Genomic DNA, 21,453 nt, shown 5'->3' with positions numbered 1-21,453 from the left:
CTCCGAGAGCGCACGGCCGAAGGGGACCGTTCTTCGCTTTACTTAACCCCCGCCTCCCCCCGGGTCTCACACCCCAAACGAACGCACACAGAGCGCAGATCACGTTTCACTGCCGCTGGGCAGTGCTAGGATCGCGGCCAGCGGAACACGAGCCCCACAAAACGGCTTTTCAGACTGAGGAAAACGCACAAAAAAGAGGGAGAGCAGGAAACCAAGAACCTACCTACGGAAGCCATCATGACAGAAGCTCTCCCAGGGAGCAGGGGCAGTGCGGGATCTTTGTTCCCTCCCGCTGAGCCGGTCGCGCCGCACGCTGTCTGCGGCTCAGGGGAGCACAGCGGCCAGGCGAGCTCCTCCGCCACGCAGAGGCTTGGGAAAAGCCATTTCCCACATTTGCCAGCTGTAACACCATCTGCTCTCCCCCGCGCGTTACAACTTCACAGCAAAGAGGATCCCAGCGTCTGCAGCGAAAGGAAACCAGGCTCCCGCCCTCAATACAGCCACTCAGCTGAAGACAGCCAGAGTTCACGCCATCCAGGCGGAAAATAATTCCCCGATTGTTGTCGGGCTAGCTTTGCCGCTCGCTCTCCAGCCAGACTGCCCGTTCAGCGCACCCCTGCTCCGCTGACTCCACCTCATCTGAGTTTGACTTTCTTCTCCCCCCACCCGCCTCTCGCAGTGGCTCACGCCGCCTCTCGCACGCGCCGCGCCCCGCGCATCCTCCGCTCGACGCGGCGCGGCGCCCCCGGAGCCGCGGGGGCACCGCGGGGATCAAAAGCTCACTGCCCTTCTCCGACTCCCAGCACACAAGCCGTAGCGTTTGCGTTGGTTTTGTTTGTTTGTTTGTTTGTTTTAAGCAGATGCCCGGTTCCCTCACCGCTTCATTTGACCTCACAGATTTGTTTCTTTCAGACGGATGCAGGACACGAAACTGAGAACCGACAGATTAGTGCTTTTTACTGTGGACCAAAGCCCAGCTGCTCTGTAATGCCAAACCGGCTCAACGCTCTCCGATAAATTTAGCATCCAGAGCTCTGAATAAAGTTTGACTCACTTCCCAAGATTTCTTTCACAAAGCACCACGTGCAACCCTCCTGTGTTGCATTCAACATCACCCTATCATTGTTCAGAGCGGGTTTTATTTGCGGGTCAGGAAGATGAGTGGAAACACTGCAGCGCCGCAACGGGCAGGCACATTTCCTCCTCAGATTGTTCTTCAGTGTCCCAGGGCACTGGATTTTCTGAAAGGATGACTATAGGAAATTACTTGATATGGACAGAAACAAATACAACCATTTAAAGCTTTCCTGCAATGAATTACTCAATTGCTTTCAAATTTCTAACAGCAACATATTTTGAACGTGTGTACTAAATGCTTTGGATAGCTTTAAAATACACAAATTGGCTTGATTATAGAGATGAGTACTGGTAAATAATTAGAATTTTGCTTTATTCCACAGACCAAAAGGTAAACTAAATCAAACTGTTCCTTTATAAGAATATTCACTCCTACCACTGATTTTCTTCATAGCAATCTACTCCTATTAAACAATTTCATAATGGTTGCACCCAGGAGACTCAAATAGCAAGGATTAGTTGTGATATACACCATACTATCAGGTAAAAAATGACAGACAATCCTTGCCACAGGAGCAGAACAGGTTATTAATGCAGCAGTCCAGAACTGCCATCAGTTACTTTGATTAATTTATTATACAACTACACTTTCTCTTTGTGTTGGATGCTTCCTGGCAGAGACAAATGCAGTCAAACAGTCTTCAAACTCCTATAAACAGTAATTATTAGAGAAAATTACTCTCCATAGAAAGCATTCCTGGCTCTGCGTAAAAAGCACTGTAGTCGCAGGAAACCTTTGGATGTCCCATTTCCTTCCTGATTTTCACGTCTTGGAAGCTTTGCTTGTTCAGCTTTTTACACTTGCTGAACTAGAAGAGAACAAGGATAGTAACATTTAACTGAGAAGGTAACAGTGGTCTGAATTACCACATGAAGGCTGGGTTAAGTGAGAAAGTGTTCATTTCCAAAGTAATGTATGAATGTAATCTAAGTAGAAACCAGGTAATTAAAATCATTCACATACTTGAGTTTTGTCAACATTTTATCAAATTCACCCTTCGTTAAGGTATTTTTTTGCATGGAACTTTCTAACAGAATCAGACTTGGTTATACTTAGGGAGCTGTTCATCAACGAAACCTCTTTGACATGAACACTTTTAACAACAAACAAAGGCACTTGACACAAAAACTCGCCTTTTGTTTGTCCTTCTGTCACAAGTTCAAAGTTTCAAACAGCTGAGTTCCAGGGAAGAAAAGAAAAAAAAAATATCTGAAACTCTAAAGCCAGGAGATATGAAGGGCCAGACTAAAATTTTATTGTATACGAAAGCATAGAAGTAAGAGTTAGGAAGGAGAGGGGGGTGTTGGATGTCTCAGGTAAGGAACTGGTTTGGTTTAGGTGAGCGCAGCTTGTGAGATAACACCATCCCAAAAGGAGAAGGTCTGTTACTTGGCAAGGAGAATTGGTTTCATAGCTGTGCCAGGCACAGCACAGAGACAAGGATCAGGTCCTCCATCCTCTGCCAGGTGGTAGTATTTACTCACATAGCAAGGCCTGTGTACAGTTCTCCTAGGTAAAGTGCACAAGATTCCCACTTCACTTTCATCAGAACTATCACACTGCAAGATCTATCCAAAGTAGCTTAAAATGCAGGGCTTGAATTGTAACATGCACCTTTCCCCAACAGGAAACCCTGCAGGAGGGTGGCTGTGCTGTGGCCCTCAGACGCAAATTCAGCAATCTCCACAATTTGTCAAGGAATGACATACATTCCCCTGCTACTCCCATGATTGACAGAAATGTGGGAGTCAATCTCAAGTGATAGTGCATTTCAGGTTTTGTCTACTAGGTGTCTGAATATGAATGGCTTAGTGAAATAACATGCCTAACTCAGGCGTAGAAAAACACAGACTAATGTAGTTTTCTCCTCTTCTGCAAGAGGGAGTAAACATGAAGAGAATTAATGTAGGGGAGAACAGCATCTTAAAAAACATAGAGCAATATGGCCTTTGAACTGTAAACACTTAAGTGGGACTGAATGTGTATTTCCTCTACGTCCTCACTCAACACTGGCAGGTCTGTAATTACAGAGCATCTTTGACTCGTGAATGCAGCAGACCAGACCTTCCCAGGCACCCAAACACAGGATCATTTTAAGACTTTAATTGTTTTGAAAAGGTGTGCTCACAGCTGTACTTCAGTTTTTGCAGCTTTCTTCTCCTTCAGCCTTCCTTCAAACTACATGGATTACTCTGGCACATCACAGTCATCAAGTGCCATGTCATATGGTAGGAGGCCTCACCCTGGAAAATTTGAAAAAGCTTGTTTCATGTAATCATAGCAAGGGAAGTAGTTGTTCCCACGGATTTTTGTTAATTTAAGCTTTTCCAGACAAAAGGACGACTAGCAACCTCTCGAAAATGCATGCTACCCACGTGCACTGCTAACTAGCATCAACAGGTATGTGTAAAAACAATCCACATCTGTCAGACTGCCTGCGCATCCGATCCTGTATTTCTGTTAAACTGCTGATAAGCCATTGGCAGAAATTTATCTCTTGCATCTTCAGAACAAGCAAAAACCAGTGGTGGACTACTTCTCAGCTTCAGATTCTTCTCTTTTTTTATATATGTGTAAGATATTACTCATATATCCTTCAATGAATACATACATAGATAGTTATTGGTCAAATGACAGATTTATGTGGGGAAATGCATGACTTTTTCCCACTGGAAGGAAAAATAGAAACCAAACTCTCTAAAACTTAGTGCTTCAGAAACCTCTCAAGTAATCAATTTTTCACTGGTTCTTAGAGAGGGGGGAAAAAAAAAAAAAAGAAAAAACCCCAACCCCACCCCCCCCAGTGTATTATCAGGGTGTATTTCAAGTTTAACTGAAGAGGCACATCTGCTTTGAGACCATGATCAAAAGTTACAACACTGAAGGCTTGTATAAACACATTTTTTCCTGTGTAATAATTTGATGATGTAAACAACATTTTTTTGGCATTTACAACTTCAGAATTACACTGTTTATTTTATCGCCTGAATTTTAGAAATTATGAGCTCTCATAGATACCAGTGAAGATAACGAAAAAATGCGTTCAGCACCTTTGGAAATGTCATAATCTTTTCAGCTAATAGGTGCATATTCCAAGTACAGTCAGTTATCTTGGACGGCAAATATAAAAACCCCCTTAAATAAAGAAATAAATACCAGATAATGCTACTGCTTTCTCTCAGGAGAAAACGCCTTTGGACTAGAGCTACAGGAAGGATGTAAGCTGCACACTGCACAATTAAACTTTCAGATGTATTGCTGCTGAATGGAATTCAAAGCCCCAGGGCACAAGCCTGGATTTGCCATGTAATAGATGAGAAAGGTGAACTTTGGAAGAATCATGTTCATTTGGTCACCTAAGGCTAGGTAATAAACACTGCACAAGGGAGGTTTTATGCTACAGTAGAAAGCTGACAATTCCAGACCAAAGGAATATTTTTACACGAGTTTCACACTTACAGACTTTAAGCAGTCTAATAGAGTTAGCCCTTTATCCTCTACCCTGTTCAGAGGACCTCCTCTAAATCAGGCCACAGATTTGAATTCAAGTTTTCCTCCTGTGAGAAGCCTGCTCTACCCGTTATTCTAACTTGCATTAAATAGTAATGTGTATGAACTAATCCAGAAAAAGAAATGTGGCTCAAAAGCATCATAGTTTTCAGACTTGCATAGGAAAGCCTGGTTCAAGTCCTGCTGATAATCATGCAGAAGAGGAAGATGACCTTGGACCTCTCCCGTGACATATGAATACTCTAATTGGCTATTAGATTTGCATGGAAAAAGCTCCTCCTCCTCCTAAATGTGATTTAGAAGACGCCTAAGATTTAGGTTCAGCTGGTGGAAAACGGAGAAGACAATCACGCTTGTAAATGCCACTGGCTTTAATAGCACGACTGTACAGACCTGTCAAGACCTAAGCGATCAGATATGATGTCACTGCATTGAAGTCACAGTATTTACTGTGCTGGTTGCAATGCTGATGCCCACTGAACTCACAGCCCTCAGCACTGAGCAGTGGGAATAGGAGGAGGATTCCTCAGACGAGGAATCTCGGTGTGAGAGCTGCGACCCTCAGTGCTAACACTCCCTTACTTTGGTATTCTCTTCTGGTGACCCATGAGCCTTTTCTGACCTGCTTTTCCTCTCAGAGTAGCTCAACCTGAAGTTTCCAAAATGCATCAATTTCCTGAATGACAACTGAAAAGTTCTTTGACATGCAGGTATTTACGAGTCTCTTAGTACATCTGCTTGGTAAGCTGACTCTGGTGCTTAGCAATGGTCCAAATAGACTGGTAGTATGGTATGCTCCCTGACAGAGCAAATATAAATTGGAATGAAATTTCTACAACAAATGTTGCATACAGAGGACGTATTTTGAACATATTCAACATTCTCTATTTTGTTTTCTAATGTTTTCTTAAACTTTGTCTTCTTTTTCAAACATCCTTTATCATAAATTCATTGCCAAAGTATTTGTGGCAATTGAACACAGGCAGTCAGAGTTTTCAAATTGCTAGGCTGCCACTCAGACATAGAAATAAATGGTAAGATAAAAGAAATAAAGTCTAAGCACAGCAGAAACATTTTTATTAACATTACACTTCACTGTTTCATATAGTGTTTGAGCTTGTTCTTATTATTTCAAAGGATGTGAGTGCAATATGAGGTCCCTCGTACTTACACAGGTCTCAGCTTTTATTCAAATGCACAGTTTATGCATACCTTAGTACGAGGCAGTTTTATCAACTTTCTGAGCGTGTCATCTCCCAACTGGGTATCAAATCAGTTTGCAGAGAATTACAACCAACAGGCACCCTTCAAAAGCACTGAATGAAATGTATTAATAATACAGTCTCTTTTGACCTGATATGAAAGCATGGAAATAACAACCATGAAAAAAGAAAGCCGCAACCAATGTGTAATCTCAAGCTATTTTTAAAATACTCCCAACTGTTTTCCAGAACAAAAAATATTTTGCTAATCTTCGGATAACATTTTGCCGTGACTGAGTGCAGAATGGATTTATAATCTAATGCATCCCATCTTAGGAAACTAGGAGCTACAATACACCTCTGCCCTCAATACAGAGGGGTTCTTGAGTGCTCAGGAAAAACAAACCTTCTCTTGACATCATTTATTCCATTTTTTGCATTAAACAGTTTTAACAAAATAAACACAATATAAACTTTACTGTCATTTATATGATTCAACTTTCTGCTATTGGTCGGTAAATGTATACAAATGAAAGCTCAGCTTGGCTCCAGTAATTAAAGACATCTGAACGAATGTTCCCTTAATCTTCTTATACATTTCATTAACTTGTTCTCCATTTATCTTCAGAGACAAAAAACAGTTAACTTGTTCTCCATTTATCTTCAGAGACAAAAAATAGTGTAAACAAAAATCTGAATATAATAAATGATAATAACAAGAAATCACAAATTTTTTCAGGCTTTTTGAAAGCGATAAAACTCACGGTGCAATTTCATCTTCTAATAAAGAAGTCTATATAATCTTTCTATTATAATTTTTATTTCCTAGAATTTATGTGGTACTCAGATCAAGTTCAGGGATCCCAATGACTACCCCACAGATCCAGAACATCTCACCTGCAGCACTACATTATCTTCATAGCTGTTTTATAATCTCCCAGCAAAGAATTTCATTTTCATTTACTTTATTCTTGAAGCTTTCTGGACAAATTCTTAAAATATTGTGAGAGCACTGCCACAAACTGAGAATATTCAGGAAATCCAATGACAATAGTGGGCACAAACTAGCAGTGTGATTGAAATACTCAGACTGCCTTCACATTGTTTTTCTTGAAATCCTACAGATGCAGTACTATTCAGACTTAATTTTATTTACACCCCATTTAGAGATTGTGCTTTTAACACTGTGTTTGATGGACTGAAAAAATCCAAGAATCTATTCTGCTTTCTGTACTAGTTCTTCTGAACATACCTTCATCACATCCCTCAGCCCCAGCTGTAGTGACTCTACTCCCCAGCTTCCCTCCTGCTGTTTCTCCCCCAACACACACACGTAGGTTTTTCCTCTCCAGGAATTTTCTCCCACTTTTCCCATTTCAAGTGTTACATCGGTGCCAAACCTTCTGGGAATGGAGGGGAAAAAATTCAATGTACCTGTGGCCCCTCAGGGATCATAAAGTCACTTGGGAAAAAAGTGTCTCTGTGTGTGTGTGTATATATATATATAAAAATAAGAGAAATCTCATATATCAGGTTTTCAGAGCAGGGGGTGGTGGAAGAGGGCAGGAGGTGAAAATAAATGAAAGCAAACTGACAATTCCAAAGGCTATTAAAGGAATTGTGTGATTTTTCAAGACTTTTTGAAAATAAGTAAGCAACATGCAAACAATAAGGATTAACCTTAAATCCAATACTTAAATCAGAAGTTTTAATTGTTTATTGTAAATGTCTGTTTGTTGGATAAAATACCTATGTAGTTAAAGAAATATAACAAAATGAAGCACCACTTCATCTGTTTACAAAGAAAAATATCAATGAGCATCTTCCAGAACACACAACTGGTTTTGCAAAATGGTAAACAGAGAGAAAGAGAAAGGGAGAGAGCACATAAGTGAGTGCTCACCATATAATCTTGGTGCAATTTACTAACCATGATAGCCAAGTATCTTATGCAAAACTTCATTTTTACAGAGAACAGGAATATACTAAAGGTGATACTCCAAAAGCTCAGTACCTATCGCTTGATAAACATAACCACGTCTTAGAACGAATCAAGCGACTCTGAATTTCCTAGCATACTTTTTTTTATTTGCTTTCTGAAATGTCAGAAAAATTGTGGGCCACTTATTTTTCCAACGTGTTACTGTAACTCATAAATATATTTAGTACATTTATTAGTAGCATATTTGTGTGCTTCAATTGGTAATGCTGACAGTGCACAATGAACAGAGATTAATGCAACACAGCCTTTTATGCAAGTCACGAGCTTTTTTATGTATCATTTTGAAATGGTGGTAAGTCCTCAAATTGCCCACGTATTTCTAACAGCTAATTCAAATTATGAGGGTTCATTGGTCTATCTCATGTTTATTTTGCAGTCACCAGTCAAGCATTTCATCATATAAACGCATTAGATAAAATGCACAAAACTCAGGTCCCACCCCTGCAATTTCCCTTATATTCTTGGGGTTTTTCCCCCTCAAATGTTTTGTTATGCAGGAAAATCACGCAGAAGCAGCATGCTTTATAATTTGTTGAAAATGCCACAAGGTTTGTGGTCATTCTGTTATGCACTGTGAGTAAATTCTACACTTGTGGGCCATCTGTTGAAAAGCGTCTGTCCTAAATACTCACTAGTCTTACTTTGGTGGCAGGCGCTTCCATTGTTGCAGTACAGCGCAGCCGTGTGGGGCACTCAAGGCCACCGATAGCCAGACAGTCTTTGAAGGGCTTGGGAGCACCTGCAATGCAGGCTTTGAAGACAGAATCAAAGCCTCAATGTTGTGTGGCTGTCAACTGCCAAGATATGCAGTGAAGAGAGTTTCTAGTGGACTGTATTGCCAAGCATGCAGGTGCTGTTTTCTGTGTTGCTGCTGGTTCCAGGTTTTTCTCAGTTAATAACTCCTTTTGAAAAAAGGCAGTTGTTTCATTTTAAATTCACAGCATTATAAAACGTGAGTCAAGACCAAACAAATAGTAGACAGACTGGATTAAAGTGAGGTGCCCCAAATAAGGGATGAAGTCTACAGGGTGGGTCTTCTTGAAGGAGAACCTATCAGCAGTTATTTGCTTTAGTGGTGTTAGTGTGGGATCGAGGAGCAGTCAGACCTATTGGGCTACCATTGATGGAAGACTTATAACGTATAAGAGACTTTAAAAATGTCCTGAGCTAAAAACCTTATTACATATGAATTCCTGCAGGACAGCATTTTTGTCACAAGATCTACCATTCCTTTAACACAGTTCAACATTTGACTTGAGGACAAAATGAGTGGGTGAGAAAGTGGAGAGCTTGTTTCTACATTTAGGGTCCCTGCCACTTGGATACTCATTTCCCTGTGAGAAAAGCTAACATTTGCTATTTTAGGCAGAAGGCTCCATGTAACTTTTCAGCAGTGTCTTGGTTCAAATGGATAATGCCGACAGTGCCAACCAGCCTCTCAGAGGGCTGTTAACTTTTGCTTTTTAGAGTTCTTGTATTTGCTTATCAGTCAGCACTCTCCCCACGTGGAATGAAAAGTCATCCAGTAAAACCAAGAAAAAAGAGCACTGTGAATACTTTCACAGAAGGTGAAACACACAGTATAAACCAGAAAGTCTTTCCAAATCAGTACCCGATTCATTCTCCAACGCAATTTTAACAGGGCAGGATATGGCTTAAAGCTTGTTCTGATCTGCGATCACAGTGCTTCTGTCCAGATGGAAATCCTGCTTCAAAAGTGAGGGGAGGAGGAAGAGGAAACAGTGACTAGCTTCACTGATCACCTCTTCAATGTAATGGCTGAAGCACCCAACCAAGGAGGCAGGAAAAGAAAGCTTCGAGGAGCAAAGACAAGGGTAAAGGCAACTCTCAGCAGCGTGTTTGGTTCCTCCCCCCCACCCCTTCTTTTTTTTTTTTTTTTTTTTAAATTCTGCAGGATTATAGAGCAGCTGCACATGGCATTACGTACATATGCACTAGATTATGCATTCTGCTAGCACTCAAAGTCAACATATTTTCCATGACCATCTGTAGCACATGAATTTGTCTCACATTCAACATGATGTTCAACCTGTAGGTCACACCAAACCCCATCCCTTGCAGAATTCTAGCTCACAGGGCCATAAGAACATTTTACCATGAAATATCTTTGTCTTGACATAAACATCAGATTTAAAGAATCTTTGATTCTGTGATCAGATACAATATTGGCTACAAACCAAAATATATTCATGTTCCAGAATATTTTATCAAACTACAGTATCCAAAACCAATGCAAGACAGAGTATACTTTAGACAATGAGCTTTCTTATGAAAATTCAGTAACAAGAATAGCATCTTTTGTCAGCTTTAACATATCAGCCAGCCAAAGAAAAACACATTTATATTGTCCCATTGCTTCTTCATCACATACTATCTTCCGTGAACTTGGCACTCCCTAGCTTTTTATATTCAGGTATATGTATTTGTATTCCTTACTCCTCTGAATCAATGACTAGAATGTTTAATGAGTGGCTAAAATACGTACAGATTTTGTAAAGTTTTATGTAGAAACACATAACATGGCTATAAACAAAACCAGTCCATATTTAGCTAGCTAAATGGATTAATCTCTAAATCATTTCATTCTTATCTCTAAGCCAGAGAATAAAGCTTTGGTAAGTTAATCAGTGTGCACTGGGAGAACACCGCCCATGAAAATCTTAGCCAAACTGAGTGGGGGGTAAAAAAAAAAGGCTCAATTAAAGCTGATTACCAAACAGCTAAGTTGTAGACACTTAAACTGTAAGTATTTTGGTTAATATCACTCACTAAAAGCAGGCATAGACTACAAGTATTTCAAGTTATTTTCAGTTTCAGTTTGGTTCTCTGTTACAACATATTTTCCACCATTCAGATTGATGCAAATTAAATGAAACTGTTAACCTATTTAGCACCCAAGATGGAACATTATCATCTTTGCTGTGAATTTGGATTACCAGACTGAAATCGCTGATAATAAGCATTGCTTCTTTCTTCACAGGCCAGACAAGATACAAAATTTCCATGTTTGTAATTGAAAGGTATGTTAAGAACTGTATTATAATCAGCGGCGCAAAGGGAAGGAGGTCTGTGACAATAAAGACTTGAAAATACATCGTCATCTCCAAATTTCGTGCAGTAAAAAGTATAAAGGTTAGTTTTACTGAGCTGATGTGTCAATGGAAGTAATCCAGGGAGGAAAAAGTGTGACACAGAACATAGCACATTATATTGACTTCAGTGTTCAGTAGCCTCTGAACATTTATGACTATGCTTTACAGCATTCCATGTGCTCTTTCTGGAAGACCTGATTAAATTCATGTTGGTAGAATCCGAACAGGAGAACCGAGTCCTTTCCTACTTGCTCCTGAAGCCTATGAGGCTTCATATGCACTAATAAAGGGTGTATTTTATCATAACTAAGAAACATTAGCTGTTTCATTATAAAAATATTGTGGAGATAAGCACTGTATTTAGCCACAAGTTAAACATGTCAAGGTCAATTGCAGGAAAATGAAAAACATAACACAGACCTTGTCTATCTGCCTTGTAGTAAACATCATAAATTTCTTGCCTCTACTTGTATTTTTTATTGCTCATTAATAGCCTCGATGTTTAAAACAAACAAAAAACCAAGACAAAACTTACAAAAGAAAACAAAACAACCCCAAAAAACCCAAACCCAAAACCTCAACAACAGCAAAAACCAAAATGCACCTTTGTTTCCAGGAGGACAGAGCTTACGATAACCATCCACTGAAGTGGATGCACTGATGTTCTAAGCAAATAAACCCAGATGTCTGGAAAAGTTCCATACCTATCTCTTGCTTTGGACATGTATACCTTATACAAAGAGTTAAGGGGAGGAGAGGAAGGCAGGTATAAATAAATATTATAGGAAACCTTTTCATATTGTGGAGAAGGTTTCTGCACATCATAAACTGGGAATTTTTCCCTCTCACAAATTAGTATCACTTTTATTCCCTATGCTACTAACCCTCCTGACACACAGAAAACATTTTCAGTTCAGAACTTTGACTTTTTTTATCGAAGAATTAAGCAGTACATTTCATTTCCCTTGCCACTCAGTGACCGTAAGAAATGACAATCCTGGAATAACAGTATGAAATTACAAGAATATAAAATTATAATCAGCAATAGAATTATGCAGTATTGAGGATATCTGTTAGGTTGTGGTTTTGCCTTCTGAGAGATTTATGAAACACTCATCACTCCACTGGGTGATGTAACAGAGTAAGCCTATGTTAGTCAATGGGGGGGAATTTAGGATCACAATGTCTCTGTCAGATAAAAACAGAGTCTGTATGAGAAAAACTGTGGCAATACACCAGTGTCTGGTCTTGCAGAGTTTCATGACAGCATGAGGAGAAAAGATGACCTTTTGACAATTTTTAGAAAAGATGCAGCTCGTATGCCTAACACAAGCTTTGAGTACAGTACCTAGGCTAAGCTCCATGGCAGGTATGAAAAGGCAAGGCCTTACACATGCTTGAAGGCTCTGAGATTCCTCATACCAGTAGCAGTGCTATCATTCCACCATATGCACTGCTTGAACTACCCAAGTTTACTTAGGCTGTTCAGAAAAGATGGAAATACAGGACATCATGTCTTCTCTTTGTCAGTACACAGATAAAGGATTATAGACAATCCTCCCTTGTTCCACAGATCCCTGCTTTCTGCTGCAAGACAGTGCCTGTTTGTGAATGCAGATTTTCTGCAAAGCTCTGTCTGTGCTTTGGCCAGGGCTGAAGAAGGGGCAGCTCCTCACGTCCAGCCTGAGGGGTGGAGTGGCAGGGGTGATTAGCCAGAGTTCAGTCCTCTGGCAAAGAGCTTGCTACAGTTTTATTTGTTACTTCTATATACAAAGGGACTTCAATTAGCTGTATGCTGTCTGAGACAAGAGAGCCTTTATAAGCTTCAAAATGGTCTACAAATAGTGCTTCTGTTCCTTCACTGATGTGTGGGACTCTCCCGTGGGATATATAATGGCTATTGTGTTACTCAGAGAGCTGTATCTGGGTTCTATCTGGAGCCTGCTTTTTCATGGGGTATTTATAAAACTAGCCAATTTATAGACTGCTCAAGTTTGTCTTAAGAAACAAGGTGTCTTTCAAAAGATAATTCAGAATGAACTCCGTGGGTGCTGTATTACTTGCAAGCTATGTGAAGTGAGGAAAAGGGCAATGAAACCATGGCAGCAAGCGATCACTGGCGCAGCAGCGCAGACACAAAAGGACTGCGTGCCTGAACAGAGACTGAGGGAGGTTAAACTTGCTCCCGTCTGAGAAAGAACAAGGCTCTGGAAAGGAATCCTGCTCTTTCTAGCTGGCACAGGCAGGGCATCTTAAAGAAATGTATGGGGAGAAAGAAGAGGTAGGGCATAGCTAATGAAAGGGAGACGTACATAACACCACTGGACTGACTTTCCCTAACAAAGTGGTGTCACCTGGAAAGAAAATTGAGATTTCTAGGGCTAACAGAGCACCATTTTGTATGGGGTTTTGTCAGGCTTCAGTGAAGATAGTGCCCTTCACTTCAATAAGTAGTTTAAGAATCAGAATTAGATGCATTCAAGATATAAGGTACACAGTTCACAACAAGAATAACTTACAAAAGAACAGATAATTTTATCATTTTGTATACATAAAAACTGGATGTCATTGTAATTCTTGAATATAGAATACATAAACCCATGTATTGTTCTTTTAAAATGTATACTTTTAGAAAACCACAGTAGTTCTCCCTTGATATGGTAAGTGCTAACTAACACTGAAAGCTATTCTCTACAAGGAAGGAGGGAGGAAAGAAGACAGTAATATATCTAGATAATTGGTAGCCAGATGTTACAGCATCCTCACTACTAACTTGGAATGCAGATAAGCAGCAAAGCTGAGATGCAGAACAAAACAATTCTGAATTCAAGGGTGATCTGAACTGAGACAAAAGGAACAATATCTTAATGGCAGAAATTAAGACTCCAGAGTCCATGACTCCAAAGGCCTCAATCTGTTGAAAATCTCTGGAGAAGTCAGAATGTTTCCCAACTTCTACCAAAATAAAAACCATGAAAACATTTAAAAGAAGAGCAAGGCTGCAAAGGAAAGTACTAAAAATTGGGGCTGTAAGAATTCTTGCAAAGTGCATACTGTTAGAGTCACCTTTGTTGCACGTGCATTAGAGCTGCTTCTGTTCCCTTCAGATTCGTGGCCTCATTCAACACACAAAACACAACGCTCTTGCTCTAGCCGTGAATTAGGGGTTGGTAGCAAAAGTAATGAGAAGACATCTTCTTCACTTCTTGACAAAGTCAGAAGACACAGAAGCAAGTAAATACAGTAAATAGATACTTACTGTAGATTCAGGCAATAAATAAAGTAGAATAGTGAAGGGAAAAGAGAGAAAAGAAAAAAATATTTAAAGTAGGATTCTAATATTGCCTCTGGCAATAGAAGTTTCTGTGCTCTGGTGGGAAAGTCACCCAACTAACATTTCTTAGAGGTGCTCGCTAATGGTGTATTGCATGTTTTCTAGCTGACCCACCTCATACACCTTTAACCTTAGTGTCAAAGTATGTTATGTTTGCGGCTAAAAACAAAGCCACAGGGAGCTGCACACTTAACCTGTAGCATTCAGTACACCCTGAGCATCATTTTTAAAGGGGCATTCAAAGAGAGAATTACCTGCTTTGGTCTAAGCTACAGTAATTATTTTCAGTGTCCCGTTAACTGAGTATCTAAACCCAGCGTTTGAGAAATGACAGCATTTGGAATTAAGCAGGAGAATCACCAACAAAATAGAGAAATACACTGAAAGCCACAAAATTTTCCAGGGCAAGTCCTAACTCTTAGCAACAGTGATGGAAAACATTTAACAACAAAGTGTTCAGTAGATTAATTCAACGTAAGCAACCTGTAATTGATTTGCTAAAGCTGCCCTCAGGAGGATATCTACCACTAATTGTTTAAGAGTTGAGAGAGTAAAGGACAAAGCCACAGCAACTGAACCATAAAGTCTTGAACTGAGTAGAAGATTGCTTTATTACTAAAGATAATTTTATTCTGTGTTGATGTTACTTGCTTTTGATAACTATTAAATGAGGCAAATTAAACAGGAAGGTTTTTTTTTTTTCCAAAGTTAAAAACACAACACTAACTATTATGGCATCAAAATCCACCATCAAATTTATTGGAAACTCTACTATCAAGATCCTGCCTAAGAAGACAGTCATAGCCTAAGCAATAAAACTATATATACACATGAATTATCATCTGAACATCTTCTAATGCATACAATTTAAATGAATGTCTGTGATTTTTATTCAGGTTTTAAATAAATTATGTTGGCTTCCTTCTCTGTCCAGCACTTTCTGATGCAGTCATGTGAAATACTTTTTTTTTTAAAACTTATTGTTTTAAAATAATTTTGCACAGAAGAGGTCACAGCTAACAACAGCTTTGCTGATATTTTTAGCAGCAAAGAGTTAAGGCCTCAAAGAAGAATCCTTTATTAATAAAATTCATAGGTAGATCACATTAAATCTTTAACCATGTAATCATCTATTACCAACTACTTTTCCATGCTTGCTCATTTACAAACTGTTGTGGCAAAAAACCCTCCAGAACATTCATTCCTTTGATTAAGCATCTCCCTGACTTGAGCATAGCTACTGCCAAGCTCTGTTGTCAGCTTCACTTGCCTGGCAAGATGGCAACATGGATTTCCTCAGATGGAGACAAAACCTACTAAAAATCACAAGGAACTCAAGTCTCCCGACAGTACTATTTTGATATTATCAAATATCAGCAGAGAGATCGTGGAACATTGAAACCACGCAAACCCATAGAAAGGACAAGAGCAGGACAGCCTCAAACACTGAACTGCATTTCCTCTTACTGCCATGATGCAACTCCCTAATTGCTCCACACTGATTTTGGACACTGAACATGAACATGGGACTCCCTGTTGGCAATTAATGGCATTAAATCTTTCTTGGATAATTCTTCATTGTTTACTTCTTTTTGATATGATTAAAATAGTACTGCTAAATTCTATTTCTCCGACTTGCACATGTCTTTTAAATTCACCACGTATATGTCCTATTTATAAAGGAATAACCACTGTTGTGTTAGTTGCCTTCATACACAGTTCAGTTTCAAATTACTTAAGAAGTAGGGGTATCTTACCAGGACTGGTTCTGTACAGCTCAGACGGGCTGCTGACCTTTTGGCTGGAGGGAATCCGCTGGTGGTATAGTGGAGGTGTTTTCACTAGGAGAGAAGAAAAAGTACAATTCCTCTTCAGTAACAGCTAAAATGTTAATGGTGCTATTAAAATAAATAAATGAGAGAGAGACAGACATTTCCTTACCATATGATGTCTCTGGTGACAGGGGAAAAGCTGTTGTGGACAGGACAGCTTCATTTCCATTTTCTGTTGGGGAGAAGATTCCCCCATCTACTTCATCTTGGTAATGTGCAACAGCCATCTAGAAAGGACACAAAAAAGCAAAATTGCAGTGTGGAAATTCCCACTTAACCCTACAACACAGTGGGGCATTTTTCACCCGATTACAGAAGGTTTCATATAATCTGATCCACTCTTCCAGCAGAGAGATCTTGGAACACTGAAAACATGCAAACGCACAGAGAGGACAAGAGCAGGACATCCTTAAACACTGAACTGCATTCTGAGATAACTACAGTCATTTGTTCTTCTTATTGCCATGATGCAACTGCCCAGTTGCTTCACATGGATTTTGGACACTGAACATTCACTTCAATAAATATTTCTTGAAAAATTCTTCATTGTTTACCTCCTTAGTCTCCCCTACAGGAATCGGTGATCCTGGATCTACAGCCTGGTCAGTAGCAGGAGACTTCATCCATCCACACCTGTTATACAATGGCTGCCCAGGGACATCATTGTCATACTGCCCAACACTTAACTTTCTGATCCTTCCCCCTGTTGCATTGTCATCTTGCGTATCTGTTGCTGAAAACAAATAGGTAAACTGATTAATAAATATTTTTTTTCAGTTAGAGCTGTTAAAACAAACTTCAGTATTGTGCCTTCAGTGATTCTGTTCAAGAATGCTTATGAAATAACTGGTTTCATACCTGCTTTACAAAATCACACAGGTGGGGGGAAAAAAAAAAATCAGTTGTAGTTAGCCTTGCTGACACAAGTTGGAACATATTTGCAGTACACCTGGTTCCAGAGGAGTGAAGCAGCGTGTTTCTACTGACGCTCATTTTTGGAAGAGGTTACCCCCAGTGCCACCGGTAGAGCCTGCCAGCAGGGGCCACTATGGGCAGCCAAATGGGAAACCTCTCTTTCCATCCCTGACACACAGCAGCTCTCTGCAGCAAAACCACTGCTGCTTTCCAGGACTGCATGTTCCCAGAAAAAACAGCTTCTTTTTAGCTAACACAGACCCTGGCCCTTATAAACCCAGTTCACTGTACACCTTTTGTGACACGCATGGCAATCACAGTTAATCACAAAAATCAGGTATTAGATACACACAGGAGCTGTAACCTTTTGGAGTCTGAGGAACGGAGCACAAGAGTAAGCTGAGCCAGCAGAACAATCCTGGGTATTCAAGGGCATAAAGCAGTATTTGTTTCCAAAGACACTATTAAGAGAGTCATTAGATACAGCTTTATGATTAGCAGGACTTCATACTTAGTCATCTAGTCCCACCAACAGGCACTTTCAGAATATTCCTGCAGCAATTGCTTTTTTCCACCCTTCTTTGTAAGAATAAGTCTACAATAAGGATCTCTCAGTAGTCCTTACTGTGTAGTCACAGGACAGTACAAAAATAACCATATGCGTAACAACTTTTCAGATACTCCTCTGAGAGTTTTTATTGTCTATATATGCAAAAAGATCTTTGAGAATTAGCTATTTCTCTAAAAGAGCTGAGGATTTCTAAAATAACTTGTTTTCATTGCTCAGTGTCACTTAAACTCTCATAATCATTTCCAACTGTAAGTATGTGTTGATTAAGCACATCTCCTACACACCCTGATCATGGAGCCGTAACAGTAGGAGTCCAAAGGGTGCCCTTCATCTAAACCAGCAGAAGGGCTGAACCAGTCACTTCGGTAGATAAAGACAATGGTGTACACCTTCCACAAAAATCCATTTCCTAATCTAAAGTAGCTGATAGAAGCCAAGGTGTAAAAATCTGGCATGTGGTGTAAGTGCCTGTATTATAGATATTTCACCTTGATTATATAGCACAATTATAGAGCATCAGTACACAAATAGGTTTCTGTATAGGAGAACAGTTTTTATTCAAGATTAAAATATAGACAGGGATTTCAGACTAAAATCCATGATACTTAAGTGATTCTGCATTGATACACATATGTATCAACCTGAGTAACTTGCTGGCAAGTAGTAGCTTATCCTAAAAATATTAATAAATCTCTTGTAAACCTACAGAATTAGACCCCCCCCCCCCCCCCCCCCAGCCAGTGTGACAGTAACTACTACTAAAGCAAAAAAATAAACAAACCCCTACTAGTCACTTTTTGAAAATTCCACCAATAGGGTTAAAATTCAGGGTCCAAATTTAGCCAGTTATTTATTCTATCGAGTCAATATAAATATACCTAGCACATCCTGGGAAAGACACAGCTGAGATTCTGTTTTTATGGTACAACTTTGAAAACTAAAATACTTTTAAAGCACCCATATTTTAAACACTTATTTAACCCTTTTTCCCCTGACTAGAAACTTTATGTATGGTCTTTCAGGTGGAAAGAGCATCTTCTGAAGACACTGTGAGCAAACTAGATGCATCAAACAAGATCTCCAAAGCCAGAAAAGGACATGAAATCACAAATATCTTCCAAACCTCTTTAAGTGATGCTAAAAAGCCATGAAGATTTCTAGTGAAATTGAAGACACTTAGGAATGTAGACAGAGCTCATACTACTCCAGAATTTACCAACTTTTTGCATTGGAATTCTTTTTTTATTTCTGTAAAGAAAAATGAGTGGGAATCACTGTGCAGAATCTCAGCCTTCGAAGAGACCATCGGAGACCAAGCACTCCCAGCCCCACCGCTCCTCCACAGGAGGCAATGGGAGCCAGGAACAGCATATGAGAGTTTCGCTCCATTTGTAACCGAGTTATTAAGGTACAGGCAGTTTCTTTCTGAATGTGCCCCTCCTATTTAACACAGTCACACAGATTACTTTATGAGAGAGAATGTCTACCTTTTGGATGGGTCAAAACAGACCTTAAAATTTAGTGCAGATTTTATTTGTCATGCTAATGAGAAGGCTTCGTCATCAATGATATTTGTACACTCATGTTATTCGTATTCATACACTTGTGAAGCTTGTAATTTCTACGAAGTTAACATAGTCCTCAGAAAGCTGCAAAGAGGTATCTCAGGGAAACCGGACATTTTCTTTAAATAGACTGGAAGTGCTTTACGTATCAAATTCCCAGCAGATGTTGGACAACAGAGGGGAGAAGTTGAGCTGATATATTGCAATAAAGCTTAAAGCAAGTAACTTGAGTCTAAGAGATAAAAATTAAGTGATGAGGTCAACAAAAAATTACTTTTACGTAGTTTATTAGTTTCGTGAATGTACTTCAGAGCTGCCTCACTTAATGTAACAGATATTTACAGTTATTAATTTAAAAGACATCTTTTACAGTGGAAAGTGTCAGGAGCCAAGGCTTCCTAGAAGTCACATCATTCGGTTTTGTTCTTGTAGTTTAGCTTAAAGTTTTGGCAGAGCTTCATAAATATCCCAGGAGCACATATTTATTTCTTTGAAAGCATTTTGTATACTCTCATTTCTCTCTTTTCCCTTGTGAACTACAAAAATAATTTTGTTTTCCCTGAAGAACAAATAATAACATTCCAACAGATTGGCATCAGAACAGCATCAAGCATTTATCTTGTCAGATGGTTATCACCATGCCAATGCTACAGCTAACAGAAGCATGGCCAGTGGTTAAAGGTTAATCTTTGTTTGGTTTCTTTAGCTGCTTAGCTTTCCTGGAGTACTATTGAGAGGTATTTATAACTATTAGAAAGAAAACAACACTAAGCTAAAAATCTTGTCTGCAGTGGCATGTCAACAACAGTGCTCCATCTCGTATATTAGCAGTTGTCCCAGCTAAACTTCAAAAACTATTATGTTAACTCTTCATGTGTTATACATGTTTGTATTTACCGAGTGCATGAGGCACACCATTAAAAAGGTCCACATTTACTTTCAGTTCCCACAACAACTACTAAGATGATACTTACATGTTTCCACTTGATTCACAGGGCTTGTGGGCCAGCCTCAAAACCAGCTTTATGCGAGAGTGGGGCAAGCACAGCGTACATGGTAGGACTCTCTAGGAAGAACTTTTCTTGTGGAGGTGGAAGAACAAGCTGGACCGATAGCCCTTCTGCCCATTATGGAAGTCTTTATGATTTGTAAAATAGAACTATTAGTCTTTTCCAAAACCCAGCACAGTCCATCAAAGACCTTCCCTTAACTTCTACCTAGTTTGTATCGCAGCCAACTGTGCAAATTACAGTCAAACTGGAAACCCCTTACAACAGATAATTATAAAACAAAGTTCATAAGAAATATGAAAGTTTCCACATCTTGTTCTTTACCGCTCTATACGGGGCTCTAAATCACATTATGACTTTGTGCATGAACAGGTGCAGTCACGTTTAAAGACTTGAGTATTACTTCAGGCCACTCAAATACCCTTCTGTTCCTCTGCATTATTTTTCTTGATAGAGGTTTTTTTGCTTTTAAACAAAAGCAATGTATTATAGAAAAGTCTTACATAAACTCTATCAATAAACTTATTCAAATTGGTTTGGGGGGGGCGGGGGGGGGGGGGGGGGAGATTATGAAACATTGAATCACAACAGGATAAAAATGCTTTAGAGTCTCCAGATTCACGTTATCCTGGTTACCACTAAAAATAAGCAAAAAACATATTTAGTAGTTATTTATTCCTTGAATAACCTGTAGGCTCCATAATGTACTTCAAATTATCAAAATAATAATTTGCTCTCCTTTAGTATTAAGGAATCAGAATAGAATAGAGTATTTCAGTTGGAAGGGACCTACAATGATTATCCAGTCCAACTGCTTGACCAGTTCAGGGCTGACCAAAAGCTAAAGCATGGCATTAAGGGCATTGTCCAAATGCCTCTTAAACACTGACAGGCATGGGGCATTAACCACCTCTCCAGGAAGCCTGTGCCAGGGTTTGACCACCCTCTCAGTAAAGAAATGCTTCCTAATGTCAAGTCTGAACCTCCCCTGACGGACACAGCTTTGAGCCATTCCCACGCATCCTGGCACTGGATCACAGGGAGAAGAGATCATCACCTCCCTCTCCACTTCCCCTCCTCAGGAAGCTGTAGAGAGCAGTGCGGTCGCCCCTCAGCCTCCTTCTCTCCAAACTAGACAAACCCAAAGTCCTTAGCCGCTCCTCAGAGGACCTTCCTTCCAGCCCCTTCCCCAGCTTTGTTGCCCTCCTCTGGACACGTCCAAGGACCTGAACATCCTTCTTAAATTGTAGGGCCCACAACC

The 21,453-nt window shown here is 39.7% G+C and overlaps 1 protein-coding gene across 2 annotated transcripts in view; it reads right to left on the bottom strand.

Moving 5' to 3' along the window:
• The window catches only part of TNS3 (tensin 3), a 191,853-nt gene that overhangs the window by 35,508 nt on the left and 134,892 nt on the right, over nt 1–21,453 (bottom strand). For both annotated transcript variants that reach the window (XM_009289806.2, XM_019474767.1), the window contains 3 exons: nt 16,686–16,864; nt 16,241–16,358; nt 16,057–16,140 (listed from right to left, as the gene is read on the bottom strand). In XM_009289806.2, coding sequence (XP_009288081.1) covers nt 16,057–16,140; nt 16,241–16,358; nt 16,686–16,864 — 381 coding nt within the window. The remainder of the gene's footprint in view (nt 1–16,056; nt 16,141–16,240; nt 16,359–16,685; nt 16,865–21,453) is intronic.

This window comes from Aptenodytes forsteri, unplaced genomic scaffold (genome assembly GCF_000699145.1).
Source record: "Aptenodytes forsteri isolate BGI_AS27 unplaced genomic scaffold, ASM69914v1 Scaffold234, whole genome shotgun sequence".
NCBI lineage: Eukaryota > Metazoa > Chordata > Aves > Sphenisciformes > Spheniscidae > Aptenodytes > Aptenodytes forsteri.
The sequence above is the reverse complement of the archived record's forward strand: the minus strand, read 5'-3'. Positions and strand labels throughout refer to the sequence as shown.